The 18,554-nt window shown below is 35.7% G+C and overlaps 1 protein-coding gene across 2 annotated transcripts; it reads left to right on the top strand.

Annotated features, from left to right (window-relative positions):
* The first annotated feature begins 5,010 nt into the window (after nt 1-5,010).
* Nucleotides 5,011-18,220, top strand: ZNF330 (zinc finger protein 330). 2 transcript variants are annotated; one of them, XM_033215336.1, is made up of 10 exons: nt 5,011-5,233; nt 6,474-6,599; nt 8,515-8,534; nt 8,635-8,705; nt 10,798-10,877; nt 13,058-13,184; nt 13,655-13,759; nt 14,933-14,979; nt 16,036-16,153; nt 17,232-18,220. In XM_033215336.1, exons 2-10 carry the CDS (start codon nt 6,480-6,482, stop codon nt 17,504-17,506), a joined length of 963 nt encoding a protein of 320 aa, XP_033071227.1. In that variant the 5' UTR covers nt 5,011-5,233; nt 6,474-6,479; the 3' UTR covers nt 17,507-18,220. The 2 variants fall into 2 exon arrangements, with proteins under 2 accessions (XP_033071227.1, XP_033071228.1); XM_033215337.1 differs by having other exon boundaries at nt 5,011-5,205; nt 6,472-6,599; nt 17,232-18,013.
* Nucleotides 18,221-18,554: the final 334 nt, after the last annotated feature.

Genomic DNA, 18,554 nt, shown 5'->3' on the forward strand with positions numbered 1-18,554 from the left:
TGTATGACAGGAATTCTTTATTTGATATAAAAGGAAGAAATTCCTCCTTTTTAGAGGCTGATAAATATTGCATTATATATACATACACATAAGTGTATACACACACACACACAACAGATAACATTAGAAAAGGAATTTTTATTTGCAGAAATAAATGAACTTTAATTCCTGAAAGAAAGCCAAGCTGAGATGCATTTAAATGGGCAAGTTAAAGAGCTCTATGTTCCAGAGCTCTCCAAAATGTCCTGGAACGTTTATGTGCTGCCAATAGGTCACAAGTGTGGCTGGGCCTGAGTCAGGACCCAGAAATGAAAAAAATCCTCTTGCTTCTAAAAATAGTATATGAGAAGTGCCGGTTAAGTAAAGAATACTTTTCAGAAAGATAAATGAATAAAGATTTTACCTTTCCACAAAAAGAAAAAAATCAAAAGAGGAAGAAAATTACAGAGTCACCTTCGGTAATAAACAGACCTGTCCTGTTTTTCCCTGTGTGACCTGTAAGTATTATTTTCTACTTATGTCACAGCAAGTAGGTGTTTCGGAAGAACTGCTATAGATGGCTTATTTTAAGGCTTTCATCCATACTTTCCTGCCTCTATTTTAATATTTCTTTTAAAACCTTGTAGCAAAATGCAACATGCATAAATTACATAAATTATAATACAGATTGATGAAGGGTCACAGATTGAATACAGTCATCATAAGTAGGATATTTTCATTACCTTTACTCTAGAAACCCTGCTTGTGAGCCTTTGAAGTCACTACCTTCACCCAAAGGTAACCTCTATCCTAACTTCTAATCTGATTAATTTTGACTACATTTAAACTTTATTTAATTAAATCATGGTGTTCTTTTTTTCTTTGTGAGATTTGTTTGCTTAACATTATTTTAGTGACATTCATCCGTAGTTATGTGAGATTGTAGTTTGTAGATTCTTGTTAATATATAATGTTAATATTTTATTATAGGAATATATCACAATTCATTCATTCATTCTCCTGTTAAGGGATAATTGGGTTGTTTATAGTTTTGGAGATGTTGCAAATAATGCTACCATAAACACTATTTTACATATATTTTATTTTATTTCATTTCATTTGAAATGGAGTTTTGCTCTTGTTGCCCAGGCTGGAGTACAATGGCAGGATCTCGGCTCACTGCAAACTCAGCCTCCCTGGTGGTTCAAGTAATTCTCCTTCCTCAGTCTCTTAAGTAGCTGGGATTACAGGCACCTGCCACCACACCCGGCTAATTTTTGTATTTTCAGTAGAGATGGGTTTCACCATGTTGGTCGGGCTAGTCTTGAACTCCTGACCTCAGGTGATCTGCCTGCCTCGACCTCCCAAAGTGCTGGGATTACAGGCGTGAGCCACCATGCCTGACCTATTTTACATATATTGTAGTAAATACAGGTATGCATTTTGGATATACATCCTTTAACACATGTGGCTAAATAATTTTCAAAGTGGTAGTCCATTTATATCCCCCAAAACTGGATGAGAGTTCCAGTTACTCCACATTTTTACCAATAAACACTTGGTCACTGGTATTGCCAGTCTTTTAATCTTAGTCATTCTGGTGACTGTTGAGGATTATTTATATATATGTTTTAAAATTAGTATTGTTCTGAAAACTAAAAGTATGGCTAACACTCCACATCATCAATCTTTCTTCCCTCTCCAGAGGTAACCATAATCTGAAGTTAGTAACATTTCCGCGCATCTTTTGGTAGTTTTACAAGGTGTGTATATATATATCCATAAATAATGTATACAACTGATTTTTGCTTTACAATTTTACATATGTGGCATTCCAATTTGATTTTTCACCATATATCTCCCCTAAATTTAGGAATTAGTCCATATTGATACTTATAAAGTCTGCAAATTCAGTACTTAATTCAGTACTGGGCCTATTCATCTGCTTTTTCTGAAAAGTATTCAGAATAGTATTGTTCTGGAAACTAAAAGTACGGCTAACACTCCACATCATCAATCCTCTCCAGAGGATTCTAGTCCAGAATTAGTCCATATTGATACTTATAAAGTCTATGAATTTTAATTGCTATATAGATAGCATGCAATTTGTCCCTTTTCCTAATAAAGGTTGCTTTAAAAATTGTGCTATGGTATCATTGTATATTTGTATGCAAATTTCTTATGGTAGAGACCCAGAAGGATGATGGTTGAATCTTTAATTTTTCACATATTTATGTTTACTTAACATTGCCATGTGCTTCTCCTAAACAGGTTTAACATTTATACTCCCAGTAGAATTGCTTAAAATTTGTTTCTCCACCTTTCACCAGTACTTTGATCTGCCAGGCTTTTACATTTTGGACAGTCTTATGGGTGTCATTTATTCTGTATATAACTCTTTTGTCAGTTACATGGGTGTCAAAATTCATTCCTCTCATTTTCATTTACCTTTTTACTTTGTAATGTCTTTAGTCATCCTGAAGTTTTTAAATGTTATTAAATTCATTGTTCATTAAATTTTTGGGGGTTTTTTGTGTCTTAAGAAATCATTCTACTTTAATATCATAAAGGCATTCTCCCATGTTTTCTTATAATAGTTTTATTTTTGCTTTGTATATTTAGGTCTTTCTACCTGGAACTTATTAAATATATGCTGTTAATAGGGATCTAATTTTATCTTCCTCCATATGGATCGCCAATAGTTTTTGCCTCATTTATTGAATAATACCCGTCTTGTTACTGATGCTAATGCAACCCGTACCATTTGCCAAATATCCAAATGTATGTGAGTCTGTATCTAGGCTTTCTATTCAGTTACATTTGTCTATTTGCTGACACCTGAAACGAAGCAATATTGTTTTAATTACTAGAGCTTTATAATAAATAAAAGTAGCCTTCTGCTTGTATAACTAAAATGGTCTGGGCTTTTCAATTCTTTAATTATTCCTATGAATTTTAGAGAGCAATTAACCAAATTCCATTAAAAAATCTGTATGAGGATTTGATTTGAATTGCCTTGCATTTATAGAATATTTCAGTTCCTTATAATTTTCATATCCCAAACTGCTTATTATAATTTTGTTGTTTTATATAGACAATGTTTTAGATTGACCCTATATATTAAGTAAATTGATTATTATTACTTTTTGTATCCCCTCCTGCCTTTTAAATTCCATTTTCATCTTGTGAAGACCGCCCTTTGAAATTCTTTCACTGAGTATCTGTGAATAGTAAAGGTTCTCTGTCTTTGTCAGAATATTTATTTTGCCATCACTCTTGGCAGTGAATACTGGCAGGCGCTACCCAGATCCATCTTCCTCAATGAAAGCCTTATTTCCTGAGCTGCTGAGAGTACAGCAAGCCAACACAATCCAACTTTTGGCCCTCTTCAGGAGTCCTTTAACCCAAGGTCGCACTCTTCTCCTTTGGCAGCGCTCATCCAATGACTAAATGTCATAGGTGTATAAAGGCCCAGCCCATTTCCCCTAACTCAAGGCAACTCTGAAGGGATATCCCAGATTCAAAGATGAGGCCTTTACTGAGACTTCACTGCAGGTCAACTCTTCCCTCTGCTCAATCCTGCTTCCCTTTCTTCTGCAGATGTTGTTCTCCAAAGCATTCCCTAACATACTCTTCTCTGACTCAGAGTATGCTTCCTGGGGAAGCCAACCTAAAACAGTTGGTGTCAGGAGTGGTCCAAGATAGTAGGCTAAGATGGGAGTTATGATTTGAATCACAGGCCATGTGACTATCAATGAGGACCCCCTCGGGGTAGGTGTAGGACAGACAGACCTTGGCACAAGGTAACAGTGCAGTAGTTAAAACTTTCATCAGTAATGAACTGGGGTGGTATTCTAATGTAAGGTTATATAAGAGTGAGTAAAATGTATCAGGCATTTGAGAACTATGAGGGAAATAGTAATCTTAATGACAGTGGCATTGACTATTATTGCTAAGTAAAATTGATTCTTTGAAAATAGCAAAAAGCTGAGAGTGGTTAGTTGGCTATTAAAATCTAAGAGTAAATTCCAGAAGGCCTCTTTGGTAGCAAATAAAGGGGCTTTTATCTCCTCCAGTGGGAGGGCACAAAAAGCAGAGGAATAGGCCCAGTACTAAATCCTAAGTGCGGCAGAGCTCTAAAAGAGATTATGAGGACGGGCGCGGTGGCTCAAGCCTGTAATCCCAGCACTTTGGGAGGCCGAGACGGGCGGATCACGAGGTCAGGAGATCGAGACCATCCTGGCTAACACGGTGAAACCCCGTCTCTACTAAAAATACAAAAAAAAAAAACTAGCCGGGCGAGGTGGCGGGCGCCTGTAGTCCCAGCTACTCCGGAGGCTGAGGCAGGAGAATGGCGTAAAACCCGGGAGGCGGAGCTTGCAGTGAGCTGAGATCCGCCACTGCACTCCAGCCCGGACGAAAGAGCAAGACTCCGTCCCAAAAAAAAAAAAAAAAAAAAAGAGATTACGAAACCCAGCTTGGTCGGCTACGCAAAGGTCAAGGTGCTTGATCGGAAGGAGATTCTGATGCAGGGGGAGGATCATCAGGTTTCAGTTAAAAGCAGGCAGAGCACACATTAGAGGCAGAGAATGTGGGATGATTTATTCACAAAGGAATGGAATCCAGAGGGCATAACAGAAATAAGAGACAGGGGAGGCTAGTGCTGAAGGTCATCAGGCAACTGAAGGCACAGCTTAGCGCAGTAACCAAGAAAAGGTGGGATGTGACACACGGCAGTTGAAAGGTTTCCAACAGAAGTAAGCATGAATTTGCTGTTTGAGTCAATTGATCCAGTACCAAATCTGTGAGTTCATTTTCCTCTTCCTTTTAGATTTCTCCTTTTTCTAAAACAGTAAAACTGAGGGGGCCTTCCCCGGCTTTCCCTCCTTCTGCTTCCCTATTTTCCCTCGCATTCCCTGCCTTTTCCTAAGATCCTCTGCTTAGGAAGGGGGCATTGGCCCCCGCACGTGTGGGCGGGGAAGGGGCGGAGCGAACAGAAGTGGGCGGGCCCCTTCCTGTGACGTCAGCCGTAAGGACGCTGCTGTCGTAAAAGGACGTCCGGTCCGTCTCCTAGTGTCCGGAACCGGCTGTCAGCCTGCCTGGCTGTTAGTACCTTCTTTCCCGGAGTCCTGGTCCACGAGTTAGATTTACTGCTGTCGCGGGCGGGCCTCACGCCATTCCCTGTCCTTCGGCCCCCTGACTGTGTCCGGCCTCCCGGTGAAAGTGAGCTAGGTTTGCCCGGAGCGCGCACGAGGTAGGGTGTCCCTCGGGCAGGTGACAGTTGCGGGTCCCCAAGCCGCCTGGCGCCTCCGCCGCTTCTCCCCTGGATGCCCCTCCGCCCCACTGGGTTCTCCAGCTCCAGGCTGGACTCCTAAAGCCGCAGTGCCACGTGCCTATTTCCTCACTTGGTGACACGCGCAGTGCCCTCAAGAAGTTGGAGTGTTACCGGAAAAGGGCTTGAACCCATATAAGTCTGAGAAGAAGATTCACTCTTCTGAGCGTGCAGAACAAACTGGAGGGGGAAAAAAAATGAGATTTAACTTTACCAGAGGATTCAAGGATATCTCTGAGGACGCAGAAAGTTCATCCGCATGATCATCTCGTGATTATTTTCTGAGGTTCTTTGGCCAGGGCAGCACGCCCTCTAGATTTTGTCATTTTACATACTGGAATGGTGACTTAGTGGTCTGGGCGTTACGTTACCGAAGTAACCACCTATTAAATCTGGCTATTGTTCAGTTGCTACCATACTGCTTACCACTTATGTTTTTTTTTTTTTTAATTGAGCAGTTCAGAAAACTTCAGTTTAGAAAAATCTTGTATTTCAGCTAAATGATGAAAATTAAACATACTCTTAAACATAAATTTGAACCCCGTTAAAATTACATGCTCACTGCGTGTAGAGGGAAGAGCATTTGTTAAAGAGTCAAAGCAACTAATACCTTAAATGTCTTCGGAATGTTTTGACTTTGTAGTTAATAGTGTTATTTGTTGACAGATGTTTTGTTTACATATTACATAGGAAAAATTAGACTTGTTTTACTTAAGGTGTTGGCAGCGTCAGGTCATCTGAATATATAGCTCAAAAAGGTGATATAAACTGGGTAAATGATGCTCTTTTTAATTTTTTTTTTTTTTGCTAATGAGATACATGATTCATTTGTTTTAATGAGGTGCAGAATACTTTATTATTGGAGAAACTTTTTTCTTAGTGGGAAAAGAAAACCAGTTTGTCTTTTCGGGTAAATTTTTTGGACGTTTACATTTTTAGAATCGTAAGTGCTAATAAATGCCTTATTTTAAGGGTCACCCGCTTCATTTGGAATAATACGTGCTTAACATTTCATAAGGCTTAGAATGTGCTTAGTTATCAAAAGGATAGAGTTTAACATTTAACAAGAATAAGAATACTTTGTTATACTATTTCTTAGTTTATTAAAATAGTAAATGCAGTCAGTCAATTACATCTTTTCTGTTCTCTTGTGTCAAAATAGGGGAAAATGCCTAAAAAAAAGACTGGTGCAAGGAAGAAGGCTGAGAACCGCCGAGAACGTGAAAAACAACTAAGAGCATCAAGAAGCACTATAGATTTGGCCAAACATCCATGTAATGCTTCAATGGTATCAGCTTTTTTTCATATCAGTTGATAGTTGAAAAAACCATATACTATTTTATCTGAAGTACACCTGAATAAAATTTTAGTGAAGACAGTGTTTTTGCATATATTTTGTTACTGAATTTAGTATCTCTGGCTCGTCCGTTGATTTCAGTGAGTAGCAGTGATTCTTGTTGGATTTTATATTATTTATAAAACCTAGCGTATTCACATACTGTTGGTGATAAAGGTAGATATTGGACAAGAATAGGTAATAGAAACTTTCATTTTCCAGTTTCTTTAATGCCTTAATTTGTCTTATTAGTTGAGTTTTCATCATATTTTCTTAGCAATTCTTTCCTTTCTCTTTTCTGAACTTCCTACTTAACGTCTGTTGGCTTCCTGTTCTATTACCTTATCTGCCTGTGCTAAGTGGGTCAGTCCTGATAATTTCTGGGCTGCTTTGAATGGTTGCTGCTTTTGAAATATGCTTTTTGAAATGCATGAAAAAGCAAACAATTATGTCATCATTTCCTCTTTGCTTTCATTGACTGTAGAGTTATTCCAGTTCTCCCTATTTCTACTCCTTTCTTTGTTTTTCTTTTCCCACTGTTTCTTTTTTCCCCTCTTCCTTTTGTTTTGTCAAACACATATGAATTGTTTAATGTAGCTTAATTTAGCGAACGTTTATTGTGCATCTACTCTGTGCCAGGTGTTACTTCAGACACTGTGGATGGTGATACATAGATGAATTACATGGTCCCTATTTCCAGAAGTTTATAGCTCATTTATGTTGTATATTAGGATTTGTTTGTTTATAAATGACAGAAATCTAACTTAAATTAACCTTAGGGAAAAATAGTTTATTGAATAGATAATGGAATAACTCATATTGCTGGGAAGGGGAAGGATATACCTGGTTCTCAGGGACAATCGGAACCTGGAACAACTTGTAGTTCTATCTTTTGCTTTTGTTTCTTCTTCCTTATTAGTTCCATTTTTTCATGTTGTTTTACTCCATTTGTTTGGTTTCATAGTTGCAGGTAGCTTGCATGTCTCACATCACATATCGTTCCTCAGAGAAGGAAAGAACTCTGAAAGGCTGGACTTGACCCAGTGCCTGTCCCAGGACTAACATTTATTGGGGTTGGTTGGGAGAGGCCAGATTACATAGCACAGATGTGGCAGTGAGGCTCTCTTCTGTATGTAAGAGTCCTTTCCAGAGAAGAGTGGTGTTAGGCAGACAAAACAATAAATGACTGCATGCCTAAATATATATAATGACAGCTAGATTTTGGAAGTGCTTCAATAAAGGTACAATGTACTCATTAGGACTAAGAGGTGATAAAGTTGACTATGTGTGGAAGGGGTACAGTTCACAGAGGAGGTGGGATTTTCACCAGAACTTTCAACAGGTAGTAGGCACTTTTCAGGGAAAAGTATTAGAATAAGTAAAGACATGGAGAAGAGAGAATATTAAGACATATTTGGGGAATGGCTGACCATTAGTGACTTGAGTCTAAAAAGAGTAGGCCAACAAGGTTTGGAAAGTGGTTAAGGGCCAGATTGTGGAGAGCTTTTAAAACCATGTTTAGGACTCTGGATTTTCTGTGAACTTTATTATTTTGTATTGTCTCCTGTTTCTTATGTTCATTCTGTGGTATTTTATTCCTTACAAACAACTGAAAAATAAACTACCAATGTATTTAGCCTCCTTCGTGATAATGCCACTTCTTCCTCTGGAATCTACCCAGACTATCTCTCTCTTGCATACCTTTGTTATTTAAGCATGGGTAGATGCTTGTATACATGGGTGGAGTTGGAGCTTTAGTGTAGTGTCACTTAAATTTTAACCTGAAAAGCAGGTTATTCTTTGTAATACAAGTAAATTTGCAGTTTTCAGTCTCCAGAAAAATTAATGTGATATTTTTATGTTACAGGAATGTGACAAGTGTCAGAGGTAAATTTTATTTCTTTTTCTATCTACCTTTAATAAAATTTTCCCTCTGTCCTTTTATTTGACATTGACCATATTTTAAAATTTTATTTTACATGACAAGGCGGCAGAAGAATAGAGCATTTTGCTACTTTTGTAATTCTGTACAGAAGTTACCAATTTGTGCACAGTGTGGTAAGTAAGTAATAACTAAGGACCTATGCTTTTTATCAACTGGTAGTTCATCAATTTGAACTTGGGTGTGTTTGTTGCTATTGGTTACAGTGCTTACAATTGATTATAATGTTATGCCTTACCATTAACAAAATAAAAAAATGTGTTATGTTGCCTACCAAAAAACTATCAAGTCTTGATTTTGTCTCTTTGATGTAATGCTGGAAAATAATTAAGGTACAATTTAGATATAGGTTACCAATAAGTTTTTTTAAACAATAAAAGATCAGATTTTAGACATAACATTTGGTGATCCTGAACTTTTAGTTATACTACCTTAGTCTTGTCAGTATCTATTTGTTTACTTATCTACATTTTGATTCCTGCTGATGTTACCTGCAGTGTGTTAGACCATTGGGAATAATTTTATTCCACATTTACCTGGTACTTATTTTGTGATCAGTAGTTTTTGAGTTTGATGCTTACCATATGATTCATGAGTTTCCTCACATGTATTCCCAAGTTACTGAAATCAAGTTCCTAAGTCATGTGCCCAATTCTTAAGTATAGGTGGAGACTTGTACCCTGAAATGATTATTCAAAATAAAACTCAATGTTAGCAAGATGGGTATTTCCCAAATAGTCTTCCACAGACTACCTGAAATATTAATGGATATTTCTTGAAAAGTGTATATGGATGTACATTTGAGAAATATTGCATGCATCCTCCTCTCATTCTCATCTGGGAGATTTCTATTATATATTTATATGTTAGAAGTTCTGAAGACTTGTAATAAAGAAACCGTTAACTTTATTACTCTAGATTTACATCCCTCCCCAACTTTTGATGAACAAGTATCACTTTTATTTATAAGATAATAATTTCAGGTAGAACAATTTGGGATATGCCTCATTTAAATGTGTTTATATATAATAATATTCCAGAAAGTTAGTAGTGTTTAGGGCTATATCCCTGAATATTTCTAGTGTAGTTCTAGATTTCAAAGAAGATACCTTTTCAATTCTACAATTAATGAAAAAGAGAAAATTGGCCTATATGGAACACTCATGGTAGTTTTCATAGCCTTGTTTCACAAAACGTAATGAATGTAGAATGAGAAAATAGATTTTGTGGAAGATTAAGAGGTAAGTTCTTGCTAGGACTTACCCATATTTTCAGTGTCTTTGGGCTTAAATTTTGTAGTGCTGTTAGATGGAGCATTTCTCATTTACTGACTCTTAGTGCTGGACCTGGAACAGTTGGGTAGCTGCTGCCTCTCATTTCCGGTTACCCTTCCCATTTCCTATTGTCTAACTTTGTTCCTTAGGAAATCAAGATAATGGAAAATGGTTTCTTTTGTGTTCCATTTTGTGGAGTCTCAGATGGATGATTAATGTCATCATTAATTCTCACGTAATATCTGATAAGCAAATTTCCTGATAGTGTTTCGGGTTGGTAATTTAATTTGCTTCTAGATCAGAGGTTTAGTGGTTGTGTGGCGATTTGATTTGTAGCTGTATCACCGTATCGTTTATTGTGCTTATTTGGGCACTATTTCAAAATTTTGCTGGGAAAATGTTTAACTGGGGGCTTTCTTGTAAATTTTTATGTTTGGATAAAATTACATTAACTCGATAAGTTACATAATCATTTGGTTTGGTTTGAGGTGTTCTGTGGAAAGAAATGATAACTTCAAACCACAATTTTTATTGTGAATTATAAAATGTAAGATTTATTATAAAAAGCATTCCTTTAAAAATATTTTGAATAATCTGAAGATTCATATGTTTTTAAACTGTTAAAATGATCATTAGATTACAAAGCATAACCTGTGATTTCTAATTTAGTAAAAACAAATTAGCACATATATTGTTGTATAGTTCATTTTACAGATTTATTAGTAAATTTGAAATCTGAAAAGTCTGATTCGAGTAATGAAGTCTCAGTTACATCCATTTTCTCTTTTTAGTTATGTAAGCAGTAAATACTGATTCAATTTCATTAGTTTTTAAATTATTTCCTCAGGAACTTGGGTTGGATAAAAGAGGAGTTCGTGAGTACTGGTATGTATTCCTTTGCAAGACTAACAGTGCAAATGTTTTTCTTCATTAGGGAAAACAAAGTGCATGATGAAGTCTTCAGACTGTGTCATAAAGCATGCTGGTGTATACAGTACTGGCCTTGCAATGGTGGTAAGCTTCTTATTATCTCTTAGACTAGTACGTTTTCAAGGATAAGAAAAAGTCATTCTGATCAATGGTTATTTTTTTCTAAATATCACTGCTTTGTCCCTTGTTTCAATCAATTTGTAGTTATCTGGATTATCAGTGGCATGCTTTTGGTATGATTTTCCCTTAGTACCCACTTGTTTCTAGCTGCTTCTTTCTTTCTTATTAGGAAACATACAAGGCTTGGAAACTTTTCATGCTGATCTAAACAGAATTTCATTTATCAGTGGTACCTTTCTAATATCTCTTAACCAGACTTCACAAAACGGTATTTAGTGTACTGAAAGCTCTGCTTAACCACTGTTTAAGCCTTTGCTTAAATAAGCAACCTTGTTCTAAAGGAACTTAGGATAATAGTGTTCTTTAAAACTTTACATTTCAAAAAAGTGTATATATTTAACATAACTCTTCATTACATACAGGATTTTTTTTTAAAGTAAATTCAGCTTTTTGAATAATAAAAACAATTAGATTATGTGATGTATTTTGCTCTTTTTACTAAAACATATTTTCCTTTTAAATATGAGGTAACCAGTTTTACTGTATTGTTGTATATTTTTATGTTCAAATAAAATTTTGTTCAAATTGTAGTCCATGAGGAAAATGATACTATATTTATGTCAAATGGAATATTTATGGTAAATTTCCAAGAGCATGTAAACTTCTATTATGAGGCAGACCTATGATATATTTCATATGTGCATATATTATAGAAGCAAGGAGCGAGAATTATCTTGTGAATTGCTATTTATTTTAAATATAGGATTGTCAATGTTATCTTTATTCAAAAACCCTTTCGGTCTTCCTTGGTAACTTAAGTTCAGTCAAATTTGTTTTTTAAAATCATCGTGTGTTTTGAATGTGAATAATTTCTTCTTAAAGAAAACATTTAAGTAGAGTCATATATGATTAGTTGTAAATTCTAGAAAAGTGATTTTCTGGATATCTTATATTCGCCTCCTCAGATTCCCCCTGAGGACAGCAGGAGAATAAGATCTGGGTGTTTATTCCTTCATCTCACTCCCTACCAGGTTATCCTGGTTTGATTTTGTCTTTTCTCTAAGGAGCACAGTTCCTCTCTATATGGTCAGGTAGTCCTCTCCTGTTTGTCCTAAGTCCTTCCCTGTCCTCTGTAAATTATCTCTATTAAAACTCTTCTGGATTACCTAGTTTGAGAGTACCATCTCTTTTTTGCAAGAACTCTGACTGATCCAAGAGAGATAGTTGATGATTTGCTAGCTATACTGATAACCCATTTTTGCAAGTCAAAAAATATTCTTCCTATTTGTTGTTTACTACATGTGTTTCAGAGTCTTGAATAATAGAATACTGAATTGAGATTCTGAAATCCTGGTTTTAAGTCTCACCTCACCTGTGATCCAACTCTGGGACTTGGATTTATTCTTGGGCCCCATGCTTTTCCTTTATAAAGGAAAGATTGTCTGATCCTACTCTCTTAAGATTCTAGCTTTTAATATTCAGTAGGTGTCAATGTTTTATTGAAACACATATTGTTATTGTCTTTTCTTGATATAGAATTGGAGAATCTTACCCTGTATTTTAGTTCCATATATTTTACTTTAAAGTTTTTCCACAAAGAAGTGTAATTATTATTAAAACATAAGTTTCCATAAGAGAAAAAAAGAAGCTGGCAGAAGTTTCATATTTCTCAGTAATTATAGAAAAGCTATACAATTATTTTATAAGTTATATAGATAAGAAGGTGTTTTAAAAATCAGAAATGGTAGTGTTTAAAAATTCAATTTAGTTACAGGAATTATTATAGACAAGAAAGCTTAAACTGTTGTCTTCTCCAAAGTCCATTTGAATTAAATTCATTTTGAGGAAAACACTTCCAACTCTGACTTAATTAAATAATATTAGGGTAAGTGTACAGTTTACCTTTTTTTCTTTTGATACATAACTGAGTTTTGTATATTGTGGGTAGCTGTTAAGAAGTTTTTCAGAGAACCCTTTTTAATTTTGGCTTAGAGTGAGTAGTAAAATTTTTAAATGAAGCTACCTACTATCATTGAGGGTTGATAAATTGCTAAATGTATACAGTTTTTATGGTTGCCATGGTTAAGCAATGGTTGCAGGTGTTCAGGTGATAATGATTATGTATTCTTGTTCCTTGGTTACAGGGTGCAATATGTGACTTCTGTGAAGCTTGGGTTTGCCATGGTAGGAAATGTCTCAGTACACATGCCTGTGCCTGTCCTCTTACCGATGCTGAGTGTGTTGAATGTGAACGAGGTGTGTGGGACCATGGTGAGTCACTGGACACAAGTAATGAGCTTCGTTATAGGTGAAGGTTGACTTGGAAACATTTTGCATGCTGTTTTTGAGATTTTTTTCAGGATACTGTCAATCCTAACTACTGGTACTGTTTAGATTATCAGCGTAGTTACAGAAGGGATCTATACTATCAGTTATTGTCAATGCTGGCATTGTTTACCCAAACGTGGAGGGGAGTTGGGGTGGAGCAGGTAGTCTCTTTGAGCATTGTGAGTGTTATATGAGTAGCTAGTGGATAGTAAGAGCCCCCTTTTTTCAGTTTCAGTTTAGTTTCAAGGACTTCCAACAGTTTGCATTTTAGCTTTTATCAGAATAAAAATGGCTGAACAATTTTGGTGTACCTCCAAAGTAACTTGCCATCTCTTCTAAGCAGTTTTATAGATAGGAGTTTTTCTTAATTAAAGTTTATCTTATTTACATTTGTGTTTTCTTTAATCCAATAGGAGGCAGAATATTCAGTTGTTCTTTTTGCCATAACTTTCTCTGTGAAGATGATCAATTTGAGCATCAAGCCAGCTGCCAGGTTTTAGAGGCAGAAACATTTAAATGTAAGTTTTTAAATATTAGATGTTCTTTATACCCAAGATTCTGAATAGTGTAAGTATTAATCTTAATGAAAAAAGGAATCAAGTTTTTTTATACTGCTTCTCACGAACTGTAATTTAACTCAATCTTTATTTTCTGTTTCTAGAAAACACTCAGAACAGTCAGAATATAGTTGTAAATTTTTCAGCAGGGATGCCAGTGGCATATTGATTGGGCCAGTTCTTCATTTTGTAGGCTTGATTTGATTAGGCATTGCAGGACTTACACCTTCCTGGTTCAGACTACCACATGCCACTTTTACCTTCAAATTATTGTAAAAACCAAACCTCACCCTTCTTCCTTCCCATTTCCAAATGCCCTCCAGTAAGAGATACCACCCTGTTTGTTTCTGCTAGTTGGTTCCAGTGATTCTTAGACAGGACTGTATATCAAAAATGCCTGTGGAGGTTTTAAAAATAATGTGGATGCCCAGGTCTCATCCCTGGAGATTCTATCTTTTAAGTCTGTGGTGGGTGCCAGGCACCTGTATTTAACCTGTACACAAAATTCTCATGTATTTTCCAGTTGAGAGCCAGCATTACTGACTGGGATAATAGTATCAACTTTACAGATAGTTTCTTTCTTGGAAGGTTCATTGAAATGAGACTCCGTATAAAACAATAGTATGTAGTACTTGGCCTTTAAAAAGCCCTTTTTAAATAGTAGTTACTTTCTAAGAAAAAGACTGAAATTCCCCAGGTATTCTCTTCCTTTAATTTGGTTCTTGTTCTGGTATGAAATCCTAATTCTTATACTTATTTATAAATTTAAAGTAGATAAGTCATCTCTGTGATATACATACAACATACATACTACACACACACAATATATGTGTATGCATGTGTATATAATTCTTGCAATATTTATATATAAAATTCTCAGAGATTAAGAGAGCATCTTGAAGTATATATCATTTTTGAGCCTTTTTAAGCCTTTTGCAGAATGTATAATAATACATTTAATTACTTTATTTGCAGCATGGGAGCTTTGTGTGTTTTATAACATTCGAACCCAAAAGACAGGCAGCTGTCTATAAGGCCGTATTTCCATTGCAAGCTTTTAGTGATTTGATAAAAGACAAAGGAAAATTCTAAGAACCAAATAACGGGATTTTAAGAGTAATCTCTTTCCCACAGGTGTTTCATGCAATCGGCTTGGTCAGCACTCATGTCTCCGTTGTAAGGTATACCTATGTATTTTTTCTTTTTAGATTTTGTTTTTAATCTCTATACCCCTCCACCAGTCCTTGGATTATATGTAGCTATAATGAATTTATTAGAGACCTTAAAATTATATAGTTTAATTCTTTTATTTTTGAGATTATGGAATTGAAGTTGAGAAGGCTTACATGACTTTCCAGTAGTCATCTAGTCACCTTGTAGTAGAGTTGCGACTAGTGCACATTTCTCTGGAATCCTGGCTCTGTGTTTTTAATGGAGAACATTCTGACCAAGGTGATGAGAGTCTATTTTAATTAATGTCAATATGTACCTGCTTAGAAGAGTTTGGGTAAAGATTTCCAAATTTTTCTGTGTCCTTAGGCCTAGTCTCTAGCATTTGTTCATCAAAGATTACTAAACAGATGTAGCCAGTGCCCTTCCTTTCAGAAGCATTTCTCTAGTTCTTATATTTCTAACCCTATGTCTTATGTATCTGTTCTAGTTTTACCAAATGGCGTTCAGGCGTTGTCTATGTTGTTTTCTTTGTCTGGAATACTTTTCCATCTTTGCTTGCCCTATTGCCCTTCCATTCTTCATGTCGCGATTAAGACTTCGTGTCTCTAAGATGCCTTTCCCAAACCCCATGTCTGCTTTAGTGCTCTTCCTTCTGCACTTCCCCTTCAGTGCTTAGTGTCTTGTAATTGCCCTTTCACTGTCTCCATCCCCAGTTAGACCATAGACTGTGTGAGAGTAAATAGCTGTTCACCATTATTTCATTTCATCAGGGGCCTTATGAATACTGAAATATTTTTGAACAGCTAAATGTACTTACATGTCACACTCAATATAGTTAGTCTGCCTTTTGTTAGATGAGTCCTTTAGATTAGTCTGCCTTTTGTTCAGAGGAGTCCTGACAAAAATCATTTCTGTTAAAAAAATGAAATGAAAAGTGTGATGGTCCCAACAAAATTCTTAATCTCACTGCCTTAACAAAGCTATATCTTTAAAGCAATGAATACTGTCTTTTTTGTATATTTTTACATTTTTATTTATTTACTTATTTTGCTTCTCCTATGTAGGCTTGTTTCTGTGATGATCATACAAGGAGCAAAGTGTTTAAGCAAGAAAAAGGAAAACAGCCTCCTTGTCCTAAATGTGGGCATGAAACTCAGGAGACTAAGGACCTTAGCATGTCAAGTAAGCCCCTTAAGATACTAAGGAAGTGATTTTTGCTTTCATATTTAGACAAAGTTTATCTTTTTTTTTTTTGGTCTATTTTTCTTATTGCCCCTTCTTATTTGAAAAGATGAATGTGTTCTTTTAAGCAAGTGAAATTTTACAGCTTAGGAAAATATGTCGGTAAAGTTTTTCAGTTTTACTTAAATATACCAATATTCATTTTGATATTTGGTATTTGCCTTAGTTAATGACAGCAAATACTGAAATTTAAGATAAAGAGTGATTTTTAAATTTTTGTTGAAGCTTCCTTGTTAAATAGTTGAGTAGCTATAATTCCTTAATATTAAAGTGGTGGTAATCTTAAGTACTTAGAAGTCAAATTTATTCTGAAGCTTTCTTAGGTGTGTGGTATTTGAGCACCTATGTTTATTTATGTAATAGCACTGCTATAGGAAATTATTTTATGGTTTTTATGTAACTTTTTCTGTGAAGTAATAACACTACTATAAGCATGCTTATAGTAATGCAGCTCCCAGTTTTGTTAAAGAGAAATTTGACTCTTAACCAGACATATCAGAATGGAAGCATAATTCTAAGTGACTGACTGCCTTGGTTAATCATAGATATAGTTGCACAGTGAGGTGAGACTGATGATTTTGCTGATCTTCTGCACTAAACTTTGTGTCACTACTGAGGCGGAAGAAATGACAGGCTTTGTTTTTCAGGGCATCTACATTGTAAAATAGCTGTCTTAAGAAAAATGGACTGATATGAAATCAACTGTAATCTGTGATTTATGTGATTTGAAAATAAACTGTCAGTGACCAAACAGAAGGTGTTTTAGTTTTAAACATGCCTCATTACCTTTGGAGTGGTCTCTTGGTCTAATTTGTTTTCTAGATTTAATGAAATGACACTGTAATTTTTATTTTTTATGGTGTGTATGTAGACTCAGGTGAAAAAATTAGGAAAATATGACCTATTTTTTCATTTGGGATTAAAGCAGCCAATGAAATTCATGAAATTTTATAGAGGAAGATGAGAATGTAGAGAACTGGAACTAAACAAATGCCTTGTACGTGTCTGTCTTCTATAGCGCGCTCCCTGAAATTTGGCAGGCAAACTGGGGCTGAAGAGGGAGATGGAGCTTCTGGGTATGACGCCTACTGGAAGAACCTTTCATCTGATAAGTATGGTGATACCAGCTACCACGATGAGGAGGAGGATGAGTATGAAGCAGAGGAGGATGAAGAGGAAGAAGAGGAAGGCAGAAAGGATTCAGACACTGAGTCATCAGATTTGTTTACTAATTTGAATTTAGGAAGGACCTATGCTAGTGGCTATGCTCACTATGAGGAACAAGAGAACTAGGGGAGCTGCTTGTCCTCTAGTGGCCGTGTGTGAGAGGAGCAGGGGTGGGTGAATGTGCTTGATGAATTGTGGGTGGATGTTCAAAAGTACCTTAGCCACTTAGCCTTGTGCAGAAGGCTAGTTACATTTAATGGGCCAAGCGATAGGATGTAGCGTTTTTATAGAACTGATAATCAGGCTTACGGCATAAGAAAAATGAATTTCAAATGTAAGATGTTTATTGATCGAACCAATTGAAGTATCATGGATTGGATTGTTACTGATTTAAGTAAAGTAGTATGTTTTGCCAATTAGATACATATATACAGGATAAAGGAATAGGATGGTAATATATTTGTTTGAAATTAAATTACTGTCTTTATTAAAAAATACTGCTTCATTCATTTGTCTGATTTTGTAAAATGTAATGAGTAAAATGAATTACTGTATTTTTCCTTTTATGTCCACAGAATGAAAGTCATGCGTTGTTACATTCTAAATTTTCATTAAATATTCATGTCACCTTGAGTTGTCATGATACGTGTGTTTTAGTGTTTGACCTATTCTCTTTCTTCACAATGTATATCCTCAGTGGTACCTATTATTAATGCCTTAAATGTAGTGATAAGGTGACTAGTTAGCCATTTTTTCAGAGATGCAGTATCAGAAATAGTATTATTACAGAAGCTTTACCCAGGACATTTTATTTCTCTTTGAATAAACCTGTTATTTCACTTAAGTACTTTTGATATTATATTTAATTTTTTGTTCTGTATTTTCAGTTTGTTTTGGAAAGCATTCCAATGCTTTTACAAACTGCTTCAGTTTTTGCACATACGGAAATAGGTAGTAGAGACTGTGTGGTATACACTTAACGATAAGCAGCCCAGACCCCATCACTGATGACAGGTGGAGGACAGTCCTGTCACAAGTCCCAGTTGTTACAACTTACACTGGCAGTTAATAGGGATTGGGTAGTTGTAGAAGGAAAGACAATATCTGATTGCCTGACATTTTAGATGTATGGAGAAAACTGTAGCTATAAGGATAACAGGGTTGGATGGCCATT

The sequence above is a fragment of the Trachypithecus francoisi genome, unplaced genomic scaffold, assembly GCF_009764315.1.
Source record: "Trachypithecus francoisi isolate TF-2019V2 unplaced genomic scaffold, Tfra_2.0 Lachesis_group1, whole genome shotgun sequence".
In the NCBI taxonomy this organism is placed as follows: Eukaryota; Metazoa; Chordata; class Mammalia; order Primates; family Cercopithecidae; genus Trachypithecus; species Trachypithecus francoisi.

Excerpts from the sequence above, each read along its gene's own strand:
- ZNF330 (XM_033215336.1), top strand. The coding sequence starts at position 6,480 with ATGCCTAAAAAAAAGACTGGTGCAAGGAAGAAGGCTGAGAACCGCCGA. Across the intron at positions 8,706-10,797 it reads ACCAATTTGTGCACAGTGTG|GGAAAACAAAGTGCATGATG; the intron begins GTAAGTAAGTAA and ends TTTCTTCATTAG. Across the intron at positions 14,980-16,035 it reads ACTCATGTCTCCGTTGTAAG|GCTTGTTTCTGTGATGATCA; the intron begins GTATACCTATGT and ends TCTCCTATGTAG.